At 35.7% G+C, this 27,766-nt stretch overlaps 2 protein-coding genes across 10 annotated transcripts in view; both read right to left on the minus strand.

The window, feature by feature from the left end:
• Window positions 1-42: 42 nt before the first annotated feature.
• Window positions 43-3,487, minus strand: LOC124431504 (actin-like protein 6B). The gene is made up of 7 exons (XM_046979504.1): window positions 3,197-3,487; window positions 2,919-3,113; window positions 2,300-2,737; window positions 1,894-2,234; window positions 1,729-1,824; window positions 1,494-1,648; window positions 43-1,402 (listed from the first exon to the last, which is right to left on the minus strand). The coding sequence occupies exons 1-7, from the start codon at window positions 3,219-3,221 to the stop codon at window positions 1,321-1,323; spliced, it is 1,332 nt and encodes a 443-aa protein (XP_046835460.1). The 5' UTR covers window positions 3,222-3,487; the 3' UTR covers window positions 43-1,320.
• Window positions 3,488-3,634: 147 nt separating this feature from the next.
• The window catches only part of LOC124431500 (Down syndrome cell adhesion molecule-like protein Dscam2), a 201,271-nt gene continuing 177,139 nt past the window's right edge, over window positions 3,635-27,766 (minus strand). For 6 of the 9 annotated variants that reach the window (XM_046979495.1, XM_046979491.1, XM_046979494.1 and 3 more), the window contains 19 exons: window positions 27,638-27,766; window positions 26,655-26,917; window positions 24,951-25,112; window positions 18,414-18,755; window positions 15,170-15,475; window positions 14,386-14,685; window positions 12,845-12,976; window positions 12,614-12,753; window positions 12,084-12,247; window positions 11,532-11,746; window positions 10,010-10,603; window positions 9,624-9,893; window positions 8,771-9,225; window positions 8,422-8,695; window positions 8,185-8,355; window positions 7,948-8,102; window positions 6,274-6,493; window positions 5,762-5,852; window positions 3,635-5,665 (listed from right to left, as the gene is read on the minus strand). The exon at window positions 27,638-27,766 is cut by the window's right edge and continues 16 nt beyond it. In XM_046979495.1, the coding sequence (XP_046835451.1) occupies window positions 5,401-5,665; window positions 5,762-5,852; window positions 6,274-6,493; window positions 7,948-8,102; window positions 8,185-8,355; window positions 8,422-8,695; window positions 8,771-9,225; window positions 9,624-9,893; window positions 10,010-10,603; window positions 11,532-11,746; window positions 12,084-12,247; window positions 12,614-12,753; window positions 12,845-12,976; window positions 14,386-14,685; window positions 15,170-15,475; window positions 18,414-18,755; window positions 24,951-25,112; window positions 26,655-26,917; window positions 27,638-27,766 (4,648 nt within the window). In that variant the 3' untranslated portion in view covers window positions 3,635-5,400. Of the gene's footprint in view, window positions 5,666-5,761; window positions 5,853-6,273; window positions 6,494-7,947; window positions 8,103-8,184; window positions 8,356-8,421; window positions 8,696-8,770; window positions 9,226-9,623; window positions 9,894-10,009; window positions 10,604-11,531; window positions 11,747-12,083; window positions 12,248-12,613; window positions 12,754-12,844; window positions 12,977-14,385; window positions 14,686-15,169; window positions 15,476-18,413; window positions 18,756-23,754; window positions 24,037-24,950; window positions 25,113-26,654; window positions 26,918-27,637 lie in introns of all 9 variants that reach the window. The other 3 variants (XM_046979496.1, XM_046979493.1, XM_046979497.1) reach the window with 3 other exon arrangements.

Genomic DNA, 27,766 nt, shown 5'->3' on the forward strand with positions numbered 1-27,766 from the left:
ATTATTATATATGGAAATGCGGAGAGAATACGGTGATAGATGTTTCAGTGACGTCTGCGTTTATTTTCCTTTCGTTGGAATTTTTAATACTCGTCTTGTACAAATGTGTACATATTCGTAAAAGATTAGGAACAAGGATAACGCGCGTCTAACTCGTTATGAAGATAAAGAGACTCACATACACCCACATGCCGTACACATGTTCTCGCACATACACACATAATTTAAAAAAGAATCGTGGAAATTAATTTGTTCGATTTTTCAAAAGTTACACATAGTTTTTCGAATGTTAACATCATGTTGAAATTTTTAACTACATATTCCGTTACGATTTTCTTTTTTTTTCTTTTCTTTTCTTTTTTTTTGTATTGCATTAAATTTTCCCGATGAGTTACAAACGAATTTTTTTTTTATTCAACTTCCAAACACTCGGCTATGATGAGACGATACGACGTACAAGCATTTATAGCACTTAGCTTTTACAACGTCGAATTACATTATTTAATCTATTTCGTTAATTAAGGATTAATTCCAATATTAATAGCCAGTCATATAGACGTTATAGATTATTTCATTATGTGTATATATACACATTGGAAAATTGTTTTTATTATTTTTTTTCTTTTTCTTCTTTTTTTTTTCTTTTTTTTTTTTTTTTTTTTCAATAAATTGGACGCAAGAGAAATGTCGAGTATACGTGCGCAAAAATTGTTCCTTCGAAAGTTTGCTATAGCAAGAAAGGAAAAAAGAAAAGAATGAAAAGGAAAAAAAAAAAATTCATACGTACATTCAAAGATTTTTAAAAAAATATTATCCTTATACAATTTTGTGACTTCTTTTTTTTCCTTACGCAAAAGCGCGAGTTTACTCGAACATTTTTTTTTCTTTCTTTTTTATCGATCAACAGATGATAAATTTTTATATTGCATATCGTTGATCTTTCAATGTCGAAAAGCATTAAAAAAATATGGAAGAAAAATAGGAACTTCGAGAAAGCAACGTGCGAATGATTTGGTTAAAATAGGAACTGTATCGTTACCTTTTTAATAAGCACGTTGATCCAACGACATTGGCGATTGTATAAAACAATATTTTGATTAATAAAATGTTTTACGTATTGACTAGTCGTTACCATTTTTTTTTTTTTTTTCATTCGCCAAACATCGATCTTACCGTTTCCAAAAGTCGTTGCAAGATACTTATCGTCTTAGATGCATTAAGTAATAAATATAGTTAATTATTATTACCCTAATTTCTATAATATGTATATGATAATAATGAAATGTTTATACGTGTATTTTGATTCAATTATTATTTGATTTATCGAGCCGAGCAAGGTGGATCGATCTCTGTGCGTTGTGTTTCAAAATCACCCTTCCACTTTTCTAAAAGACCTCGATCTCTAAAATCCATATGAATTCAATAGATTTGTCGAGAATTATTTAATTATTAACAATATAAGAGAATAAAGTGAAAAAGAAAATCAAGCTCACCGTTCTAAAATCAATTTTCCGGACTCCTCGTATTCCTGTCTCGAAAGCCACATCTGTTGAAAGGATCCAAGTGAGCTAAGGATCGAGCCACCGATCCAGGCACCATAACGACGTTCGCTCGAACTATTGGCGCTGATTATCTTCAGTCTCATACTCTGTCAATGATGTTTGCCATAATGAAATTAAATATAACAGATAATAGGATGATCATGAGAAAATGATTATTATCTATTACCGGAGGCGTCTTACTGGCCAAATCTCTGTTCAATCTGTCGCTGAAACCTTGGAGACAAGAGTTACCTCCTGTGACTACGACGCTACCGTATAAACTCTGCGATCGAGAATGATTTCATTAGAAGGACAGATGGAATATATTGTTAACGAATTTGTTGATACATACAGGTCTAATATCAATGTCACACATTCCAACACTTGTTGTTACTAACGGACCAACGCCTAGAATACTAGCACCAACACCTTTAACATTACTAGGATCAAATAGTGCCTCTGGTATCATGAGTCTTACAGAGCCAAAATCATCGTTATAACCAGTTGGAAATTCGAAATGTTTCATAGGTAATGTATTAGCCATGTCCTCGTCGTATGGACTGTCAGAAACTTGCAAGCAATTCATTTGAAAGTCTTGCAATACTTCTCGTACCATGTAACTCAGCCAAGAAGTGGTTGGTTGTGGTCCTGGTCTTCTCGTCCAACGTGGAGGATCTCTTTCTCTTACTACATCTGATAATAATGATTAATGTGAATCTATCAAAGATCTTTATATAATTAATATGAGAATAGTTTACCTTTACTAGCAACAAGACAAGCAGGTACCAATTCGATATCCTTTTCTTCAAAGAATTGTCTACATTGCATGGTAATAAAATCGCCGCCCAAAGGACTTTTGACTATTCCCTGTGTAATAACATAACCATCGTGAACCGGAACGGCACTGGTATGCGTTGCACCACTGTCGACAACCATAGCAGTTGATCTTCCATTGGCGTAAGCCGCCAAAACTGCATTCTTACAGATATACATAGCCGGAACATTAAACTTTTCGAACATTAATTCAAGAAGTTTCTCTCGTTTCAATCTCGTGTTCCAGGGACACTCCGTCATTAAAATCGGATGGTGTTCTGGTAAAGCATGAAGACGTTGTTTATACGTGTATTCGGTTAAACGTTCGAACATGTCCCAATCTTCGACCATACCATCTTTCATCAAGCTGACCATCTCCATATCTTAAACAGTCGAAAATAGACATCAATTGATTATGATTTATCGAAATAATAGTAATAAAAAATAATAATATAAATTTTGGATCAAGAAGAAAGAAAAAAACATTAATATTTAATCACAATCGAATAATCCGTACGTCTTTAATGTAATAAATTATTATAACTAGAACGAGATGACATTTACCCTTTTTACGGACTTGAATGGCAGTGACGTCGATGTTGTAATGCTTTCTGACGGTATGATTACATTCAGGCAAATCAACGGGATCCTCCCATACGCCAAGATTCGTTGGGATTTCAGCCTTCGGTGTATCCTCACCGCCATATCCAACGCGAAGGCTCTGATGTCCAACGTCGAAAATGATAGCACCGACCTCGTCTATCGTAAAAATGATTAAATATATTCAATTATTATATTTCAAATGATCGTCCAGAAAAATACGAAGAGGTTGCACTACTCACCACCACCGTAGACACCACCGCTCATAGTATCTGCAAGGAGCTACGGTCTCGCGCATGCTCAACGTTGTCCTTCGATGTTGCGCCTCCATACTGAAAAGCTTTTCATTATTCCTGGATATTCGATATCTCCTCTCTTACCCTTTACCTCCTGTTGGATAATTTGAATTTTTTTTTTTCTTTTCTCTTTTTCCTTCTTTTAAATTGCGATTAATCGTGAGAGACATACAAAAAGAAAAAAAGAAGAGAAAAAGGAAAAAAGGAAAAAAGAAAGAGAAATTTCATCGAGAAGAAGAAAAAATAATATTACATATTAAGTCCTTCCCTTTATCCATTTATAGATACAAGGCTATCCGATATATCATCATTTAATAATTTCATTAAGGATTATTTTGGAAATAAAAGAGGGCTGACATTAGGATTCAATCGAAACGTTATCAATATGGAATTAGTGTTGTATATTTTACAAAGTAAATAGAATATAAACAATCTAAAGTCATCTAAAACACAATAGTACGAATTTCGTGGTAAATCATTTCATGTGTCATAAAGTAGACGATATATCAACAGGGCGAGTTTTCTCTCTCTCTCCCTCTCTCCCCATCTCTTTCTCTCTCTCTCTCTCTCTCTCTCTCTTTCTTTCTCTCTTTCTAAAATTTTCTCTCTCTCTCTCTCTCACTCTCTCTCTCTTTCACTCTCTTTCTCTCTTTTTCGGCTCGCGTCACTAATTCGAGAGTCGAAATAACGAGTACGACTGAAAAACGATCGATCACATTGTCGAGTGAACGATTTCACATATTAGATGCGCTTTTCGCAAACTGATTCGAGATGACAACACATATAGATATCCGAAGGCTTTTGCGTCATTATTTTTCTTGAATGAACTTCTTTTCTTTTTGTTACAACGCCGGGTCCGCCGATGGTTAATCGTTGACGGCGAGTAAATTATTTCGAACGTCGTAGTTTTTATTCATTTATTTATTTATTTATTTATTTATTCATTTATTTATTTTTATTTTTTTATTTATTTTTATTTTTTTATTTTTTTATTTTTTTATTTTTTTTTTTTTTTTTATTATTTTTTTCTTTAATCGTTGCTTGGAGTTTAGATTTGAGCGTATCATTCGTAAAATTTACATCCTTTGCACGACACGTCGAGAGTAAGAAAAATGAGAAATCGACAATCGCAAGTTACTTCTTCTTTCTCTCTTTTTTTTTTATTTCTCTCTCTCTCTCTCTCTCTCTCTTTCTCTTTGGTATTTTATTATTTTTTTTTTTGGTTTCCTTTTCTTTGTCTCCTTTCGTAGGATAACTTCGTACGACACTGTGCTCCGTTGTACATACATACATAATATGAACGAATTTCATCTCTAAGGAGAATTTATTTCGGTGTCTCTCTGTCGAATTTCTAATTGGAAGACGAACACGTAATACACGGAATAAAAGTTTGCTCGTTGCTCATTTTTCGAATAACATATACGTCGTGGGTGTAGAAAAATCCCAAGGAAGGAACTTAACGCGTCCGAATTAACGCGCGTCGAGTTTGCGGACTCGTTGAATGTCTCTCGAGGAACATCGAAGACGGAGACATATATGTATACATATGTATATATATATATATATATATATGTATGTATGCATGCATGTATGTATGTATGTATGTTTGTATATATATATATGTATGTATATGTATATATACATATGTATGTATACAATATACTTTTGAGAGAGCTGCTGTCTTTTTGGCACGAATATTGTGAGTCTCGTCTTGATAAACAGTATTATCGTCATGGCGACGTGAAAATAAAAAAATGGCAGTTTAGAGAACACATGGTTGAACTTGCGAGCTTATTTCAGGATTACAATCGATGCGCGTTCCATGCGTCAGCTGTTGAAGGAACGCGAGGCAAGACGAAGAGAGCGAAGGAAGATAATTTTAATTAACGAACGTCCAGATTAATTAACAACAGACGGACCCTAGCTCACATCGATATAATTAATCTTAAGGGTGCGAAGAAAGGTTAAAGGGAATATGGTAGATAGGTAGGTAGGTAGGTAGGTAGGTAGGTAGGTACTTAGGCTAGGTTGGTTGATTGGGGTTTGTTGGCAGGTAAGTCGGCCGGTCGGTCAATTAGTTTGCCTGATTTTAGGTGTCTCTTTGTTTCTGCGCGCGCGCTCGAACGTATATACGTCAGGTTTACATTTATTTACACCGCGATTACGAAGTCACGGATATTTCGTTGGCTACAGTGACCACGGTCAAGGTCGCACTCTGCTTCGCTTAACTCAAACGCGTCGGAGAAGCCCGAGGGTGGGTCCAACTTGGGGACGAACAAGTTTCCTGATCCGTCACGCTCCTGGTCCCGATTGGTACAGGAATTGCTCGACTGGTGCTTGGAATTGCCAATCCCGGTGATTGGCCCGAAGTTGGTACGGGTCTCCTCGCTGGGATGACGCGCCAACCGTAACATCCTGTTCCGAATGATAATGTCTTTTAGTTATCAAACGAATCTTAGTATTATCACGAAGAAAATATTTTTTAAAGAATTATTTGATCCTTCAACTTACTTGGGTCTTCCCCTTCCAGGAAACGATTTTCTCTCAAGAATCGGTGAGGGTTCTGTAGACGTGCTAGATTCTGGTCCATGGTACAGGAAGTCTAGAACAGGAAATATAAAATTTCTCTTGAAACCTGTTAAACATATGCACCAGATAAATTATTTGATAAAACTGATTCTTTACGCACATGGCGCACCTTACATATAACAAGGGACAAAGGCAAAGGCAAGTGGGTGCTGTGGTGCGTACAAATCGTAAATCCAGCGGTATTTTAACTTAACAAGTAGGACGATCGACCTGGTTGAATCATATGTGAGGATAGCACAAAAGATCAGAAAAAAAGAGAGAGAGAGAGATAGAGAGAGAAAGAGAGAGAGAGAGAGAGAGAGAGAGAGAGAGATCAATAGAATCGAATCCAAGAGAGTGAGAGAAAGAGAGAAACAAAAAGGGAAAGTAAAAAAAGAAAAGAGAGAAGAAAAATAGAGAAAAAGAGAGGTAGAAAACAATGATAAACTGCATACTGTGGACACGCGAATCGGCGGCAGACGCCGAATGGTGCGAATCGACGAGATGATTGGAAGACTCGGTTCGGCTGCTGGTCCCGACTTCCGTGTCGCTGTCCGAGCCCAGGGTGTCGTATTCCTCCGACTCGGACTTGCCCTGACTGACCTTGTGCGTTTTGTGCAACGGTGCAGAGGACGAACGGCCTCCGCGTACCTTAGTGTACCGGTTGCAATCCGACTGCAATCAGACGGAATTGTGGTTCGATGAATGGCACTTCGCACGAGGAGAACGAGGACACGCTACACCGATGTCCTATACATACGTCCATCGTCTTTCTCTATCTTAGTAGTATATTACGACGAGCTACCCTTCTCCTTTAAGAGCATACAACGATAGTTTCTCTTCACGTTTCATCCTGTACCCAAAAGTTCCCCGTTGATTTGTGTCGAGTGGATTGAATGATCTCTAGATCAGGGCCACTCTAATTCGATTTCAACGAACTTCGCCAACATCTTAGGAGTTCACAGCTCGAAACTCTCGAGGTACGCCATCGATAAAGAGATAGAGAGACAGAGATAAAGAGAGAAAGATCGTTTGTGTGCGTTACTCTCTGATATTGATTTTAATTTCGAGCGCCAGAAGAATGAGAAAAATCGAGAGGGAAAGACAAAGTGAAAAAGAGAGAGAGAGAGAGAGAGAGAGAGAAAGAGAGAGAGATAAGGAGAGAAAGACCTAGGCTACTCTCGATGTGCAATCGAGATTATCGTCCAAGGTATGTTAAAAAAGAAAGAGAAGTGGCTATGATCCCCCGAGTGGCGCTGATCTAGATTCTTACGAGTCTCCTTTGTTATTTTTCAACGTTGTTCAAAGAATGAAAGATGCTTTTAAGGATCGTAAGATGGCGGAATCGGAGAGCTGTCGATGTGAGTGTCGGTGTTGCATTTCCTCGGACAGACTAATCAGAGCTGCGAAAACGAAGCAAGGTGGGACCAGCAGTCGCAACGATCGTTGGGCTATTTTTACTTCTTTGCTCGTGAACCTCTAATCTACCGTTCACGCAATTTATTACGGAACTTAGGAGATAGAGGTAGAGAGCTTCAGCCTGTTTATCCTGATGGATACCGCAAGAAAAGAATGTGAAAGAAAGAAAGAAAGAAAAAGAAAGAGAGAGAGAGAGAGAGAGAGAGAAAGAAAGAAAAAAAGAGAAAAGGAAGAAAGAATGAGAAAAAGAAAGAACAAAAGAAAGAAAGAAAGAAAGAAAGATAGAAAGAAAAATAGCGAGAAAGAAGGAAAGAAAGAAAGAAAGAAGGAAAGAAAAAAAGAATGAAAGAAAGAAAGAAAGAAAGAAAATAAAGGTTTACGAGGCCAGACTCTGTTGGTGGGAAGCCGTAGTGCCGCATGCTGAAGCAATATTTTTTCCGCAGCGTTTTTCTAGCGCAAAAATCTGACAATTGGAGAACGAACGATCGGATCGATCGTCCGATCAGCGAAAGTAAAAAGAAAGGAAAAATAAGAAGAGCACCGTCCATGTATTCGTACGCATCGATTTTTGTAATTGTCGTACATGCAGTGTGCAATGTGTGTATCGCGGGTGTCGTACGACGATGCTTCGGTATGAGGATGCATGATGATGGTTAACGAATGAAAAGCGATGAAAGGATGAAAGGTGGAATCAATGAGCCGGACGATACCTCTCTTAATTGTAGAGTATCGGCAGTAGACAGCCGAGGATCATGATAAACGAAGGTCTGGAGTGGTGCTGCTGAATTGCAACGGCTGTCACCTCCTGCGGGAACACTTTCCTCCAATTGGAATGTGGCATACGGATAGATGTCCTCCGAATATTCTACAAATCATTAAAATTTCGATCAAATTGACGGAAAACAAAAATATATGTATATAACTTCAGTTGCATCGTCTTAACTCACCTGGAATTTTTTCTAACGTGGCCATTTCACGTATTGGAGAACGCAGAGGTTTTCTGACGGTGGCATAATATTGTTCTCGTTGTTCCATATTCTGTTTATTGTCTAATGCCGCAGCAGTTTGAGCATCGTGTAGGCTACCCATATCACCCATGAAAGAACCTACGATCGATACTGAAAATTAAACGATTCGCTTGCCCTCGTAATCGTTATTACGTTCTGGGAACGTGGTATACTTACGTTTTCGAAAACAGTAAAATACAGCACCTGCTGCAGCTATAACGGCCAAAGAACTCAGTATCAGTGGAACGATCAATTTTAGGTCCGAGTATACCGGCGTATGCTGTGGTATAAAATGATCGATCTCGATCGTTGCTATCGTTGAGCTAACGTGAAGTTGTAAGGTCGTCACTTTGTATTCGACGACCGAGGAACCGGCATTGTTGTGTGCTCGTATACGTATGTCATAGGTAGTACCAGGCTGTAACTCGCTCAAAGTATAAGTCTTCTGTACCTAAAAGAGAAAATGAAAAGATTAAGGAGAATCCAAGCGAGATAAGAACGATGAACCGATGAAAATGAATGGTACCTCGATGTTGCTGGAAACTAAAGTCCAAATATCCTCTCCGTTCTTTCGAAACTCTAATTCGAAATATGTTATAGGACAGCCACCGTCGTTCCAGGTACTAAGATGAAGCGTGATCCAGGATACGTTGACGGTGATAAATTTATCAGCGCTACCAGGCGAATCTTCTGGCTTTGAACCTTCCGTTCTGGCTTTGACAATTTCGCTAGGCGAGCCCATACCAATTCGATTGTACGCCGTCAGATACATCTGATAATCATTGCCACACCAAAGACGAGACAGTACGAAGCTGCTCATCTTATGAGACACTTTGACCTCTTCCCATTCGCCGGATTCTCGTTTATAGTGAAGGATGTAGCCTCTTATCGGAGCACCGCCATCGTCGCCGTTCTTCCACTGAACGTTTATCGAATTACTTGTCGCGCTGGTGGCGTGTAAAAGTGGTGCTGCCGGTGGAACTGGAAAAAAAAAAGGATAGAGAGAGAGAGAGAGAGAGAGAAGAGGGAGAATGAATGGGGGAAAAGGAAAAGGAAAAGAAAAGAACGGAGACGAGAAACGCATAGAGACCTTAAATGACGCGAATCCGATCCAATTTTTATGACGCAAGTAGTAAGGGTTTCTCTAGATAAAACTCGATTTTCTAAACGAAGGAAGACTCGAAAAAAAGCACTTCTAATGGTCTACCTTCGAGGCAAAAGTTCATTTTAATTTTCTTTACCGAGATCTAATTTATTAACTTGCTCGAGTAGAAGATGTTAAAGGACTTGGCACGTGACCAACCCTTGGTAAAGTTGTTAAACGAACGATAATGAGGCTAACACAAAAGAAAATTCATTCAATGTTAATGGAAGTATACCTTGTACGGTCAAACGATGAGTTATTTGATCGGAACCGTGACGATTTTCAACGAAACAAGTGTAATTCCCACTATCCTCTCTGTGTAACTCTGTAATCTGTAAGGAACCGTCTGGCAACATGGATATTCTCGCGGATGATTTCACCATTTGACCCCATTGTTTCCAGATCACCGAAGGTTCCGGTTTGCCAACGCTCTGACAAGATAAAGTGACGTCTTGTTTCCAAGGAACGATGAGGACCACACCAAACGAATAAATTGCAGCTCGAACTATGAAAGTTCAACGCATCCTTGTTAATCCAATTTTTCATATATATCTCATAATAAATTAATCGTAAAATTAATCCTATCGGTGAAAAAACTAAACGACAAAATCAAATATTCACCTTCGCTCGATGGCGAGACAGTAATCAATGGAGTCTTTGGTCCCTCACCAACCGACGTGATAGCAGCTATACTGAACTCATACTGATTCCTTTTATGCAAATTCTCAGCTTGGTAACTAGTTTGATGGGGTGAGATAGCTCGTCTAAACCACTTGCTGTCAGCACCAACGCTACGGATATGAACGTTGTACGAAGTGATATTGCCGTTGCTTCTTAGTGGTGGTAACCAAGAGACGATGATGGATGTGGCTGAACTAGCAACGGCCTTGACACCGGCTGGGACTTCGGGAAAGTCTTCTTCGGTGACACAGTAAAGTGGTGCCGAGGCAACTCCATCGCCAGCTCTTGTAAAGGCCAACGCTTGTACCGAATAATTCGTATATTTTTCGAGGCTATGTATCACCACAGTTAAAGCAGTGGTGATTTTCATTTCGGACTTGCTAGATTCCGTTAGAGAGTCCATGTTCTCCCACATCACTTTGTAACCCTTCAGAATGCCATTCAAACTGGAATCCGGTGGTGGATCCCATGAGAGTTGCAACGATTGCGAGGACAATGCCGTACATCTTACGTCCTGAGGTGGATTACTTGGTACTGTAAAAAAAATAATAAATCCTATTCCTCTCTTTAAACGATCATAAAAACAAATCCGACATTAATTCTTACACGCTTTCTTTATAACGAATACGCGTAAAACTCTCAAAGCTTATTAAACCTTTATCGTTGTTACTGATATTTCTTTTAATTTTTTTCATTCCACGTTCTCTTTCCAGTCCAATTCTCTCTCTCTCTCTCTCTCTCTCTCTCTCTCTCTCTCTCTTTCTCCCTCTTTTTCTCTCTCTGGAGATAACCTTCAAAATGCTTAATGCACGCAAAGCACGGGATTGGCTTTTGCCAAGAGATGGAATGTTTATCCGGCTTGGACGATGAAAGAACGGAAAGTACTCGAGAAATTTAAGCGGCGTATCGCATTCAATCTTGCTACGGATTAAAGAAAAGTTATTTGCAAGTGGATCACTCGATCTTTCTCTTTCTCTCGCTCTCTCTCTCTCTCTCTCTCTCTCTCTCTCTCTCTCTCTCTCTCTCTCTCTATCTTTTACGTTTTATCTTTCTCCGACGCGGGCAGCCGACCGTTTCACCCACCGGTTTGAATTTATTATTTAGCCGAGCGTCGACAGTCAGTGGTTTGTATGCATTACGAAACTCGCGATAGGCTGCAAAGCGTGAGCATTATTCTTTTCTCATGAATCTTTGAGGCCTCTCGAAATCGTGATGAAAATAAGAGAGTCTAGACGAGAAAATTTATTTTCTCCAAACAATGAAGAATTTTACGCTAGACGAGAACCATATTAACAATAATAACAACAATAACAACAACAACAATACAACAATAATTATAATAATAATAATAATGATAATGATAATAATAATAAAAATATAATAATCATATCGTCGATTACAATAATATTTCACGTTGAAATAATAAATATATTCAAATTATAAATAATATTCTATGGCTTACCATCCTCGAGAGTGGTAGCAACGATTTCTGGTGTTACTGGTCCTTGGCCGAGAGTATTGTAGGCTTGTACTACTACACTATATCGAGTGAACTTCTTTAAATTCATCAATTGATATTGACGACCTGGCAAAGAGGTCCTTGCCAAGCCTAATGCCACACTAGCTGTTGAAATTCTTCTTTCGACCGTTCTGTAAGTGTACTGTTCGGCTGCCAAACTAAATCAAAGAAGAAGCCTCATATATTTATCATAATAATTATTTTAAATATATAATGATATTAAGATGAATAGATTAAGATTAATAGATATGAACAAAAATAAATTTAATGTTTACAACATATGCAATATTTTGAAATTTGCATTTAATTATTCTTCATAGAGATGTTAAGAGCTGTTAATAATAATAATAATAATAATAATAATAATAATAATAATAATAATAATAATAATAATAATAATAATAAGAATAATAAGAATAATAAATGATGAATGACGTAGCTCGCTCGTATAATACTTGAAAATAATAAGAGTGAGTTGGTTCGCTTCGTGATTACCGGTGTTCCTTGTATCCAACGTGATAACCGAGAATTTCCCCATTCCATAAATCATGATCAGGTGGATCCCAGGTGACGTTAAACTCGGTCGAGCTGACGGGTTCCACCTTGAGGTTTCTCGGAGGACCTCCTGGCTTTTCCCCATCTGTCGTCGCGTCTAAAATCTGAAAAGCACCAGGGGGGCCTTCGGTAAGACACGGTAGGATTAACGACACGATAGGACGTGTCGTCCCCTGTCGTCCAATCATAATCAAAAGGACATCCACTTATGTCTATATATTATATATAAATACTACAAGTAAATATATACATATATGTAATAACAGTGGTATATTTATCAGTGTTTAAAAAAAAACAAGAAAAAGAATATTACAGTTGTGGTTAGTAATTTGGTATGCTACTAGGATAACAGTATGTACCGATAGAAAAAAAAAATTGATTTATTTATAAATCTATCTGTTTTTTTTTGTTTTTTGTTTTTTTTTGTTTAAACATTAACACCACCGATATTAATATGCGGTGATACCTACGTCGCTAGCTTGACTTCTACCGAGTTCATTCTCTGCGTAAACGCGAAATTGATAAGTGACGGCTGGTCGAAGACCGCTCACATGACCATAAGCTCTGGATCCTGATACGGTTGTATGAAAGGTGTGATCGTGCCAGACTTCTAGAAAAAGAAGAGAAAAATCGATCGTTCGAGAAACGCGAAATCTCGATCGAGATGGTATATACTCGAATGAAAAGAGCTTTATACTCGCCGGAGTCCGTCTTGTACTCGATAATGTATTGTGTAATCGGGCTGTTGCCATCTTGGCTGGTTGTCCATCCAATTTTGATGTAACGACTTCCTTTCTCGATTACGTGGAGATTCCGAGGGAAGTCCGGCGGTTCTGTATGCGTTTAACGCGAAAATAAATTATAATAAATAATAAAAGAGACATAACATATTATACATTTGCATTTTCAATATTTAATATAAAAGGATTAGGATTCTTTAATAAAATAAATGATCTATTCTTCTTTAATCAACGTATAGAACGCGTATATATATATATATGTACGTACAAATTAATTAAATGGAGAGCTTTTATAAATTAACAATAAGCTAATAACAATTGCAATATCATCATAAAGATGTTGGTTGTATTCATACATAATAATAGTTTCGAGATAATAATCGAAATGATTATTTGATTTATTTTATCTTTTGTTTCGAAATCTAGTTCTTTTTTTTTTTGTATTATATTATATCAAAATCATGTAAAAGTATTATCTTATTAAATTCTCATGTTATTTTACTTTTCTCATTATCCATAGAAAACGATAGATTTGTCGATAGATCGTTCTTCGAGATGACAAGTTAATTTAACTACGGATATTGCCAGAAGTTTCAACTTGCATTTAATAAAGTTTTCTGAGGATAGTTTTATTTTTACGTTTTCTTTTTTCTTTCTTTTTTTTTTCTTTTCTTTTTTTATCAATGGTTGCTTCGTTTTATATAAATAAAAAATAAAAAGGATATTCTTTATGTTGTCGTTATTATTAAGTTTGAGAAACGAATGTATGTATGTATTTACATACACGAGATCGTGTAAAATGTCCCTATGAAAAGAAATATCTTATGCTAAATTAATTAGATTTTTTTTTTTTTAACGAGTTAGTATCTCCTTTGTTCTCGATATGAAAACGATGCATATCTATTATTTGCACGTTCGCTGCAAATTAACGATCTCTCCGTGGACCGGCCATAAACGTTACGATCGATCATATATTCGCATATATGGACACACACACACACACACACACATACACATGCTTGCACTTTGTATAATAATTAAAAATGTCGCTGAAGGCAACGTTAATCGATTCATGAATTCACAAATATTCGTTTGGAAGATAATTATTATTGAGAAAAGTGACACATACGGGATGATTGACTTTCAAATAACGTATATAGGGTGTTCTCTTCGAATTTGATATAACTAATAATAATAATAATAATAATAATAATAATAATAATAATAATAATAATAATAAACGATCGTACGAGAAAATAAAGATTTACAATCTAAATAAATTTTATTTATTTACTTTCTTTTTTTCTTCTTTTTTTTTTCACTAGAATCACTACGATTTTTAATACGATTAATAATTGTCGACGAAATCTATTCAATTAATACTAAAAAAAAAAAAAAAAAAAAAAAAAAAAAAAAAAAAAAAAAAAAAATAGTATTCTTTTTTTTTGACTATACTCTATTATGATTTTAGGGATACACGATATAGAATAATATAAGCTCACCTTGTATATAAAGATGAATGGTAGTTTCATCTCGGCCATAAGCATTGGTAGCAATGCAAAAATATCTACCGCTGTCTTCTCTGCTGGTGCTTGCGAAACCAAGCACACTGATAAGACCATCAGTGGTGTTCTCTTCCTTGAGGGTATAGCGATAGTCGGAAAGAGTTGGTTCTATTTGAAGGCCACCCTTTCGCCAGCTTATCTTTAAGGGATGATCGCCCTTGGCCTCGCAACGAAGCGACGCATTTGAACCAAGCCTCGCAGTTTGATTACGATGTTTTTCAACGAAGTGCGCAGGAACTATTTACGTACATTGAACAAATATTAATATTATCTATTAAAATAATTTATTATCACGTATAGAAATATATTTATTCATTTGACATAAACCAATACGAATACAAATTAGAGTAAGATTTTTAACAATTGAATAAACGTTAAAATTTTTATTTCCATATTCGTAAATTGCAAAGTTAGATTAATTTTTTTTTTCTTTTTTCCCTTTTTTCATTAATTATAAATACATATATATTAACTTTGACTTTCTTTTTTCCTTCTTTTAATTTAATTATTTTCCTAATAACGAAATAAAAATTAATTAACTCCGCATAATATTATTTTTCTATTGTTTGTATGTTCGTTTCTTTGTTTGTTTTGTTTTTTTTTTTTTTTTTTCTTTTGAATTATCGATATCATTATTATCAGAGAATTAATATCGGAAAAGAAAGAATTGATTAGAAAGAGTGATCGATAGCATTATTTATCGAAGTATCACTTATCTCACCATTGACAGTTAAGTAGACCACCTTGCTCAATCCAGCACCGATACCATTGAGTGCTTCGCACAAATAAAATCCCTCGTGATCCTCTTGTACTCGACCAAAGACGAGTGAACCATTTGAGTGTATTCGAAGATCTTGAGTGTGTTCGTGACTTGCGATGTCGTAATAATTGCCAGGTTTTTTCCCTGTTGCTCTACGCCAAGTAATAGCAGGCGGTGGAAATCCTTCGGCGTGACAATGGAGGACCAATCTTGACATTCCTTCTGACGCACGAACATCTTGAGGCTCCATTACCCAACGTGGTGGCACTGATTACGATTAAATAGATAAAGAGAATTATCGTTAATCGATTAGATCGATCTGACAATTGAAACGTGAGCTTCTTCAAAAAGATTTCTTTGAAGAATTTTGCTCTATATTTTTCTTTTTTTCCTTCCTCCTTCATTTTTTCTTTTTATTTTCTTTCTTTCCACTTTTTCATTTTCTTTCTAAATGAAATACTTTTTGAAAAAACCTCACGTTTCCGGTGAAGCTTATCGGGTCGAGGCAAGAGCTAGAAATTCTCTTTGATCGGGCTTACAGCAATTTCCTACTTTAGCGCAAGAGAAACAAAACAAACGATAGAAAAAAGAGGAAATGATAAGAGAGAAAGAGAGAGAAAGAGAAAGAGAGAGAGAGAGAGAGAGAGAGACAGAGAGATAGTGAATTCTATCGATGTCGACGAGAAATTTAAACGTCGATCGATTAATATTTACGGTACCCTCTAGAACAATGTCTCTCACTCTCGCGAAATAAAATTTCTTATGCGTTCGGGAGTTGGAAAAGAATGAGATGGGGAACAAGCCGAAACGAGAGAGGAAAGGGGAGAAAGAAAAAGGTATGTTTGAGTCGATGAGAAAATGTGGAAAACAGTGCACTCGTGACACAGGAGAAAGGCAGTTTAATCGATCGTACAATCTCTTTCTCTGTATATATATATATATACACACACGCATATATATATATATATATATATATATATATATATATGTACGTATATGTATATTTCGTATATTACTTTATTTTCTCTTTTTCTCTCTCGGGAAAAGGAAGATATCAGTGCTGTGCAAACACCAACGTTCGACGATGCGGTAATACAGTGCTGTGCACTTGCGTTTCAATATATAACAAAAAAAAAAAAAAAAAAAAAAAAAGAAAAGTAAAAAGAAACGAGAAAGGAGAAGATGTCTATCGACATCTGCGTAAGAAGAAATTGATAAGATTAAACGAAACAGAACCGAACGAAATAGATGAATAAAGAAAAAGAAAAAGAAAAAGAAAATCAGCATGTGAGTGCAAATATGTGCGTGTGCATCGCCCGAAATATTATGTGATATACCTACATACGTATCACACAATTTTGCTATATTATCATCGGCTTAAACATCGAAGATGAAAATTTACGAGTCGAAATGAAATCATTTTCTACGGCGAAGCCTAACTTTATGGCAATTTAAAGGGAATATAAAGGGCCGTGAAAGGGAAAAAACGGGGATGAATATAGGTTGGATGAATGACGATAAGAGAGGATGGGATAGGATTTTGGCCTTTCATGCAATATCATCTCTTTTAATGCTTCTCTGAAGGACACCGCGATCTCGATGAATTCTCATCGAGGTTCTTGTCTAGAGTAGGATCGCGGTGACCTTTTGGGAGGGAAATATAACGGTATAGATAAGGTAATGTGCGATTTTAGGATGTGCGAGGTGAGTGTGCGTGAATGTGTTCTATGTGTGTGCGAAATACACAAGTTACGGTGACCACCGACGGTGAAACGCTCTCTCATCTCTATATATATATATATATATATATATATATATATATATAAACGAATGTAAATATATATGTATATACATATTATGCTGTGCTCAAGTGCTTTTGGTGCTTTTTGGCTGTTGCATGGCTGTTGTCGCTGCTGCTGCGACTGTGGCTGCTGCTGCTGCTGCTGCTGCTGTTGCTGCTGCTACAATCGTACTATATAGATACGAGTTGTCTCGAAAGAAGAATTCTAGTACTATGTTTATCCGGATAAACGTACTATCGGTTCAACGGCAATGCCGTCGTACTAGCCGGTATCAAAATTCGTGTTCTGAATATTTACGAATATCCGGATAATAGAGAAACGGATATATCGTCTATCTATCTATGACCATCCCCTTATTCCCCCATCCTCCATCCCTCCCTCCCTCCATCCTCCCCCAGGCCTTTCAGCCTTCATCCTCAAAAAATAAAAGGCTTGGAAAAAAGTCACGTGGATTAGTATTCTCCCACGCAAGATTTATTTCCCATCGAAAAAGAATTCTTCTCCTGGTCGAGAGTAAACAATTTTGTTATTCTGCAAATGTTTTTAGGGCGAATAAATCTTCCCTTTCTTTTTTTATAATATCCTGATCTACATATCCCTGGACGATGCAAAGCCAACGAATCTATTTTTAAGATAATATTAGATTGATTCATAAAAATGTATGGATATGGGTGTCGCATTAGTTTTATTTCCCTTTTTTTTTCTTCTTTGCGCATGATACTTTTATTTATGAATCAAGCCAATAAAAACGTCGATTTTTTTGCAGCCCTAGCTAGCGTGAACAATGATAATAATAATAATAATAATAATAATGATAATAATAATAATAATAATAATAATAATAATAATAATAAAAATAAAAAAAGATCATGCTATATCAATATGGTACTGCGGCTAGCTGCTGCTGCTGCTGCTGCTGCTGCTGCTGCTGCTACTGCTGGTGGTGGTGGTGGTGGTGCTGATTGCTGAGGCTGCAAAAAGTGGTGAAATCTAACGACTAAAATACAAGTGATACACGAAGACAGGAAGAAGTGCGCTGCTCTCTGCCAAGTGATGTGCAAGAATTAATTCAACGATTATTAAAAGAAATGAAAAACTGAAGAATAGTGGCAATTGGTGAACGTTAATTAATTAATTAATCAATTAATCAATCAAGAAGAAGAAGAAGAAGAAGAAGAAGAAGAAGAAGAAGATAGCCGAGTGCGAAATCGAAATGTGCGTATTATAATACATATCAATCCAAGTGCTAATTTATTCTGCCTCGGGGTGAAGAAGAAACATGGCGGCTATTTATTTTTTTTTCTGTTTTCTTTTTTGGTGCATATTTATATATATATATATATTTTTATTTTTTATTTTTTTCAATTAAAATTTTTTTTGTTCTTTCGTCTCGGCTACTTTACCACGAACGACCAATTCGGCCGTCCAGACGACCTCGGCGACCGAATTGCGAGCCAGGCAAGTATAGTTTCCTGTGTGTTCTGCGGTGACGCGGTCGATAACTATGGAACTGGAATGGACGTCAATGCTGGTTACACGCAGCCCCGCGGGTGTCTGTGAGTGTCTGGGAGCCGTTATCCCGGTATTCCCGAAAGCAGCTGTACCTGAACTGCCAATCGGTTCGCCGTCCTTCGACCAGATGATCGTGAACGGCGGATCGCCTTTCTCGATCATGCAGGTCACCTGTGCTCGTACACCCTCCGAGAGATCCTTGTTAAAGCTAAATGGAGCTATCGTGGGTGGAACTGCACAGAAAAAAAAGAGACAGCCTGGTGATGGACTCGTTTTTTTTCCTTGTCTTTCTTGTTCTATTTTTTTAGGTTTTTTTTTTTTTTTTTATTTTTTACTTTTTTTTTTTTTTAATTTCTTTTTTATCTCTCCTTTTCTTCTCTCTTTCATTCCCGGATCATGAGAGTCTCGTCTCTCAGAGCTTCATAATTTCAATCTCGAATATCTTCTTCGTCGTTGACCATCGAGAAATTTCATATGCACTTTTGATCCATCGCATTCCAATCGTTGGACGATCCTGTTGTTCGTGGTAATACGTATTAATTCGTATTATTTCATTTATCCTTCAAATATTTCACGTGTTCCTTCTGGGCCATACTGGACGTTGATCTTGGATAAAATTGTGGAACGAAAAAGTGGCAGTGTCAAAAGTCGTTCGCTTAGGAACATTGTTCTAGAGAATGCATCTCTCTCTTTCTCTCTTTCTCTCTGTCTTCTCTCTATCTTCTGTTCTAAAGTTACAGAGAAAGAGTGATTGTGTGCGTGTGTATGTGTGAGAGAGAGAGGGAGAGAGAGAGAGGGAAAGAGAGAGAGAGAGAGGAATCCTTCGTGTTTCCGCTCGTCTACCTCAGTTACTCGTTGCAGTAACTTTCACCGAGGAAAACTTTATTTCACCTATGATATTCGGCGACGCCGCCAGCCAAATTTGTCGTCGGTGACATGTGTAGGATGTGTCGGACGTGTAAAAGGGAGCATGAGAGGAGAACTTATGGAATGGATTGTCAAATACTTTCTTCCTTTCAACCTTCCTAAACGTTCAAGTATTCACACTCATATAATAACGTAGATGTTTCTACATTCTATATCAATGTTTCTAAATTTTGGACAACGTTGAAGATCAATAATGATCACTCTCATACGATCAATTATGATTTTTATATAAAGTGGCAGATTAAACTTTTCGGAGTATCCAGTAGAATGTTTTTTATCTAAATAAAAGTACGTCTAATCGATGGATGAAAAAGAGAAATTATTAATTTTCTTTTTTTTTTTTTCTTTCTTTCTTCTGAATTTACAGACAGAAATATTATTAATGAATGAAGAATATTACGATGCATTCTTGCATCATTGCATTCTTCTTTAATTTATCGGTATAGAAAATAATTACTTTTCGTTATAATAATTTCCTTTGTTGCAGATAGATCCGTAATATGGTACCTATTAAAAATAAAAAAAGTCTAAATTTTCGTAGAAATTTTCATTTTATTTTTCTTCGAAAGTGTCCATCGATAATAGAACGATACGTCGTTGAAACGATAATTTTCTATGATCAGACATGCGACTGTGACTTTTCGACGAAGTCAAAGTTAACCCGAGGGTACTAGAAAGGCCGAATGTAACGTCGTAGATGGACGATAATAACTTGCCTCGTTGGTTCACGCGAGGGATATAATACTAAGCTCGAGATGACTCTTACCCGGGGGGTATTAGAACAGAACGTGGCAGTTGTTTGAGAATAATTGAGAAACTGTAGGAGGGAAGAAGATGGAGCAATGTTACGTGAGTAATACTCAAAGAGATCCGTAGTCTACCTACATGTTGGCAATACAAGATGAGACATGAGAAACGGAACGCTCAAGAGAACACATATCTTCCTTCAATTTTGAGTGTATACATTCGCTCACAAAAATATTTAAACATTTTATGAAATATTGATCAAACTCATTTATGGATCGAGCGAAGTGCATTGAAAATTTTGCCTGCATAAAATATGCGAAAGAATGGGATTTGTTCCTTTCTTTCAGATTTTTTTTTGTTTTTTTTTTTTTTTTTTTATTTTTTTTTTAGTCCTTTTTCATTTTTCTTTCTTCGCCGAGAGCTTTTATAAAAATATCTGTTTTATCTTTTCAAGATCGCTCACGGTATCTCCTTTTTTATACTATTTTATTTTTCTTTAAAAACCATTCAAATGCGTTTGTCGTATCGCAATGTGAAAGCTGTCAAAAACAGCTGATTATCGATATGGCTGACAACGAATGAATTAAAAAATGTTCAAATTGTAACGAACCAAAGGGAATTAATAAATCAATTCGAAGAAATATTGTATTATATGCCATGGACGACGTTCTCTTTACATTTCATTTTCCAATGAAATAAAAAACAAATTTCTCTTGTGACTCTTATCCTTTATAATGTATAATAACCATTAAGTATTATATTCAGCAAGGATTTAAACTTCGTTAACCCGAAGAAGAACGACAAAAAATATATATATATATATCTTCTATTGTTTTACGAACCACAATGTGGAATCAGTTTAGTTACGTAGTTTCAGCCCAGGCAAATAATAAGCGCGATGCAACGCGATTAGAACGTTCAGGACAAAACGATTAACGACGAGAAATGCTTGTACAGCATCGTCGTCGTGTTCTAGAGAAGACGTTGTCTATTCTCGAAGGAGAGTATATACACCAAGTTGCCGTTCTATTGTCTCTTTGCAGTCAAGCTTTCAAGACTTGGAGCAACGTTTACGTCGTTACAATGAAATACGTTGCATCTTCTTGATCTTACAATTAGACAAGTATTGAATTGATTCATACATTTTATCATAATAAACGGAATTCCTAATTTATAAATTTATTAATTGTATTTATTACTATTGTGAATCAATTCAATAAATAAATAAATAAATAAATAAATAGATATTCTTGTCTATTAAAAACATTAAAAAATAGAAAAAAAAAAGAGAAAAAAAGGAGATATTAAAATACAAAGAGATCGTTAAAACATACGACCAACCTTTAACTATCATTGTACCTTTGAAGGTATGCCTTGAAAATATATTTCCCTGTCGGTCCGTTCGTTGGACACGTCGCAAAGCACACAAGCGCGATATTCTCGTTTTATTTTATTCCTTTTCCCTTTTTTTTTCCCCTTTTGTTTTTTGGAAGGGGCGGTGGCGAGAAGGTAGAGAGAGAGAGAGAGAGAGAGAGAGAGGGAAGGGAGGGAACAGTAGATGAACGAGCTCGCAGACGAAACGTACTACATATACATATGTAAAAAGTACCGATGTATAATCGTGAGATAGAAATCACAGAGGGTTGCTGCCTGTTTTGGCTCCCTTGTCGGCGCAACACGTGACGTGGAAATCACCCTTAAGCCATTCGTTCGTTCATATTACATATGTACATACGAATATACATTTATGTATGTATGTATATATGTACGCATGTATGTTCGTTTGCTCATCGGACAAAGTTTTGTTCGTTCAGTTCACACTGATTTGTTCTCGTCTGCGAAGAGAGGATTTTAATGCTTGCGAGAGGGTTGCAAATACGCGAAGAAAAGGAGAGATTACGCGTACGTCATGAAGGAAGGGGTTGACGTAAGAGGGGTGGTTGAGAGGTGGTTAAAAGAAAAAAACTTCTACTATGCCTGAGGATGAACCGTGTCGACGATTGATCTTCAAGGGAAAGATAAATTAATAGCAAAAGTCTAGCAAACGTTACTTTCTTTTACGTATCTCCGGTCACCTCCATCCCCTATATTTTCTTTTTCAATATATACCGAACGAAACAAAACATAACAAAACAAAACAAAACAAAAAAAAAAAAAGAAAAAATAAAACCTCAGGATATTATATCTAATTCATTTTTTTTTTTTTTTATAAATGCATTTAAAAGGAATATCGAGGAAACATTTAAAAGGATATATTGTATCTCGACGTATCAATGTAATATAAATTAATAGTAATCGAATGGAAAATTTTTGTTAAAAAAAAAAAAAAAAAAAAAAAAAAAAAAAAAAAAAAAAAAAAATACTATACGTAATAGTTCATAATTGGGTATGGAAAAAATGTCGAGGGATTGGACAATTGGACATTTTTAATTATTCCTAAGTTCGCCGATTAGATTGAAACATAGAATAATATTGTTTTTTCTCCATCCCTTTCCGCTCCCGATCCCCTCCTATTCCTGGTGATTATTATTAAATTGTTAACTCAAGAAAATTTGAACAAGGTAAACTTCTATGAAATTTCCAAAATTATCGTCTAGGTCGATCTTCGATCAAGTTTATACTCGCGTTACAAAGTATGCAAGCTTCTTTGAGTCTCCGAACAAGAAGAAGAAGAAGAAGAAGAAGAAGAAAAAGAAGGAGAAGAAGAAAAAGAAGGAGAACAAGTTCGTTTTAACATTCCACTTGGGTCGCGAGAAGCTATCACCTCGTGGACGTTCATTAAATTGGCGAATGTTCGAATGAAAGTCCGCTAGGAATCGATCGAGACAAAAATCGATTTTCCAAGCGATGTCATTAACTCGTACGTGACATTCTCTTTTTGGATCTTCAATCTTTACGGTATAGGACGTTAAATATTAATAATTACATGGACTGTAACTACTTGTGAAATTATTTTCCTTCAATGCTTTCTTTTTCTCTTCTTTTTTTGTTTTTTAATGCGAAAAAATTGACCTCATTCGCAGAAACGATATATATATCTTCTCTAGTTATCGAGAAAGATAAAAAAAAATATATTAAATAAGTTCATAAATATTACGATCCCACATTGATTTATCGAGAAAACGATTAATTCGAAATATTACCACGTTCAGACAGTCCTATAAAATATATTCGAAAAATATTTCTATCATGTATATTCATTTCGATTGGAATATGTTGTATTCCTTGATATAAGAGTATGATATATTTAATGTGAAAAAAGATAAAAAAAAAAAAAAAAAAAAAAAAAAGAAGAAGAAAATTAAAAAATATCAATACAATTAAAAAGAAAATGAGCGCGTTAAAAATTGAAACAAAGTCTCAAAAACAGATAATATCATTATTCCGAATAAAAAGTGGATCCTTCAATATCATTTTAAGTACGACGTACGATCGGGAACGAGAAAGTAATGGAAAGGGTGGATATGCTTCTACCTTTTTTTTCTTTCTTTTTTTTTCTTTTCTTTTTTTTTTTTTTTTTTTTTTTTATCCAAAGGGTTTGGTGACGTCGCTGCGTACCATGAACCTTTAGGGATGCCGTGCGAGACGTTTTAGAGGCTTCATTGCTCGCCACGCATGTATAGTTGCCATTATGAGCTGTTGACGCTCTTTGTATCCTCAATGCTAGATCGTAGTCACCAAATTGATGGGTCGTTGCTTCCTTCGACTTGAGTGGCTTTCCATCCTTCAGCCAAGTAATCTTCAAGGGTGAATCGCCTTCGCTGACCACACAGGTCACGTGTACCCGTGAACCTTCTTGGGGATTGGCGGGAAAGCTAAACGGATCGATTTTAGGTGGTACTGCAAATTACACGAATCAACGAAACTTTTTATCAAAGATCTTTCTTAGCCACGAGGCTTACGTCCTGGGTCAATTATTCATTAATAATAATTAACATTCCCATTAAAAATTTTTTCATAATACACTTAGAACGTATTATACCTGCGTTTAATCGATTAATTTTATTAATTAAACGACGATTCTGTAAAGAATTTATTATTATTACAATGACTTTATTACAATGAGATTAATCGGAGACGCGATGCTGTCGTTATTTAATGATTTATAAATCGTTCGATTTGTACGATTAAATCTTAAATAAAAGAAGAAAGAATCTTAGTGATAATATCTATAACGTTTAATTTCCATTTTGATTAGACGAAAAGACAAAATGATTTTAGTTTTTCAAATTATCTCGAACGAAGGGAATATGTAAAAGTGGATATATTGATTTTAAATTAAAGACCGTACTTACTTGTCAACATGGAGAACGATCTTTTAGCTTTTCTCTCTTCTCCATCTATCTATATATCTATCTATCTATTTATCTATCTCTAGCTTTGATAGAGAAAAAGAGAGAGAGAGAGAGAGAGAGAGATAGAGAAAACTAAAGTCGTTAAAATAATACGGATCTACCTAGAAAAACACAGGATAATTACGAAGGGAGATGGAAAAAGGCAACGTTTTAAGTGGGTATTAAAACAACGTTTTGTTGAACCACACAAATCGGACGATTTCTACATTTTCGTTTTCATTTCAAAAAAAAAAAAAAAAAAAAAAGATTAGAAAGAATTCTGACAATAAACAAGATAATGGAAAAATTGATTTTATTTCATTTTTTTTTTGCGAGAGACAGCGTCGCTATTCGATTATCTAGTAAATTAAATTTGGAACGATTGAAAGAAAGAAAGAAAGATATATAAGAATCGTTTACCTTTAACTTCAATGTGCACTGTTTGCGAATCCGATCGACCTTGTTTGTTCTTTGCTGTGCAAGTGTATGCACCACGATCCGTAGAACTGTCGACTCGATGAAGAACCAATGTCCCATTTGGAGATACCTCTTGTCTACGACTTGTCGGTAGAATTTGTCCGTCTTTAAGAATAAATATTAATTACTTTTGTTAATATTTTTTCTTTCTTTTTCTTCTTTTTTTTTTTTTTTTTCTTTTTTTTTTGTACGACTGTTTAATAATTACAATTAAAATATCTCTATATTAATAATATATATTATATACACACGTTTTATTATTTATCGATTAGATTTCTATTTAACAGGAACGTAACCAATGAATCTTTGAAAAGCGAAAGATTAACTCTTACTCGTTTCTACTGGATGTTCATAAAGAGACGAGAACTTTTTACAAGTTCGGTTGATTGTTACGAGAAGAAATGGCTAAAGTTCGGTGCTTTTATATAAAAGAGAGAGAGAGAGAAAAGTTCGTTTAAAGGTACCAACATCGAAAGCGATGCCAACAAGTCTCATCCTCCTTCTGTATTCTTCATTCTTCACAAAATTTCATTTATCTTCCAAGCCTCCTTAAATTTATGACCGAACCACCCGTGGCCTTATAGTGAACCTTATTTATTCACCCTAAACCTTGCACCATGAAATCGTGCTGTGAGAGTATTTTAAATCTTTCATTTAGTTCATGCCTCGTTTAATTTACCTACGTGGAAATGAATGGAATGCATTTTCATTATGAAGAATCGTGAACGTTATTAAATTCAAGAAGGAGAGGAAAAAGAAAAAGAAAGGGAAAGAAAGAGAATGATTTTATATAATCGAAATTTTTCAAGTTTGAAAGTTTAAGAATAATTCTTTAACAATAAGTGAAATTTCAAACTTTCGATCGATTGATTTTTACTTTCATCCGAGTGAAAAAAAAGCTAAGATTTTTTGCTTTTTTTCTCTCTTAACGTTTTACATAAATGTATATACGTATCTATATGTACTTTGGAGCTTTTGAGTTTCTAAAGAAAACTTTATCCAAGATCGATATGTTCTCACATAGAGAGAACTTTAACGCCGTTATTGCTTGCAGTATGCTACGTATCTATTTACCTATCTATCTATTTATTTTTCTAAGTATATATATATATATATACATCTACCATACTATATATCTACTACACTCGATTCTCGAGATTTTATTGCAATCGATATGTCGTTCTACGTTGAGATCTTTATTTCCGAACAAATACGTTTGATTACTTCGACTTTAATTTTATTATCACTACTTTTCGCATGTATACGTATATATACACACACACACACACATATATATATATATGATCATTAAATTATTTCTAATAGTTTGATAATTATATTTATAAAAGGGTTAAAAAGTTTTTCGAGCCCCTTTCGAATAGATAACCAGTACATACGATCACGTACGACGGGATTGTCTACGTACAGGGGCTAAACAAAAATTTCAGAAGACAAAAAAATCACGAGTTACATTATTGACACTATACAAAGGAATTTGTTTAAGATTTCACGCGTAAAAATATAATAAAATAAATGTGTGACAATTTGAAACGTGAAGATAATTACAAGATAATAATTTTTTCGATATCATTTAGAACGTATCAAATGGTGTCAGTAGAAGAAAATCGTTGAGTTATACGAACGTACCCTTTTCCCACGTGATACTGGCGATTGGAAAACCAGCGACTGGACACTTGATGATCGTGGTCTCACCAGCTACGGCCGCGTAGTTACCCATAGGACGTACGTGCGGCAAGCCATAAATGTTGAGACGAGCGGAGTGATGAGCCTTAGCCACTCGATTTACGGCAGAACATCGATACTCACCGCCGTCTTCAACGTGTACCGCGCTTATGTTCACGTGAGATATCACGTCACCGTGTACCGTCACGTATTGTCCTATCATGAACCTGCAAGAAGAGAAAAGAGAAAAAGAAAGAAAAAAAAAAAAAAAACGACACACATGAATTCGGTGAACGATAAGGTGAAAAAAAAAAGGAAGGACAATGTGAACACGATTGTTAGGTGATAATTAAGATAAAGGGGAGAGCGGGGCAGTGGTTGGTTAATTATTAAAGAAAAAAAAAAAAAAAAAAAAAAAAGAACAAAAAAAAAGAAAAATAAAAAAATAAATGAAGTGAACGAAAATGTCGAAATGAAGTTTCAAAAAATGTCCATCATACGCGAGCCTTTCTTCATGATAAATATAACGGGACAGGTTTAAAAAGTTTCGTCCGTGGCGGTCGATTGGTAATTTTCCTCTCAATTGGTTCAGAGAATCGAAGCCCGCAGGGTCGTATCCGTTTCCACGGGATCTGCATCCTGAAGGGAAGCACGTCGGCGGTTACTGATTTTCCGCCGATCGTAATATCCCGGGGCGCTTAATGACCGCGAATAATTGTGTATATATAACGTGTTCTCGATAAATTTTTCGTGCAGTAAACGTTATTACCGTTCGACGACGATAAAGAAATTTTTCTTTTTTCCTTTATAATTAACATTGGATTTATAACGAAATAATCATTTACTTTTTACGCTTTACGATGAAAAGAAAGAAAAGAAACAAAAAAAGAAAAAGAAAAAAAAAAGGAGAAAAGAAAAAGAAGAAGAAGAAGCTCGAAGAAAGTTACCTGTCGTTTTGAGGCAAAGGAAAACCGTCCAAAGTCCAGGAAAAGTGCGGCGTAGGATTTCCCGTGGCAATGCATTTCAAGGAGACAGAGGGACCCGGTTGAATGGTCTGCTCGATGAATTTGTAGAGG

Source organism: Vespa crabro, chromosome 21 (genome assembly GCF_910589235.1).
Source record: "Vespa crabro chromosome 21, iyVesCrab1.2, whole genome shotgun sequence".
NCBI classification, from domain to species: domain Eukaryota; kingdom Metazoa; phylum Arthropoda; class Insecta; order Hymenoptera; family Vespidae; genus Vespa; species Vespa crabro.

Bases quoted from the DNA above. Each gene is read 5' to 3' on its own strand.
- LOC124431504 (XM_046979504.1), bottom strand. From the start codon at position 3,221: ATGAGCGGTGGTGTCTACGGTGGTG. The intron at 1,649-1,728 runs GTAATAGATAAT...CATCATTGACAG, and splicing joins TGGCCAGTAAGACGCCTCCG to AGTATGAGACTGAAGATAAT. The intron at 1,403-1,493 runs GTGAGCTTGATT...TATGGATTTTAG, and splicing joins GGAAAATTGATTTTAGAACG to AGATCGAGGTCTTTTAGAAA.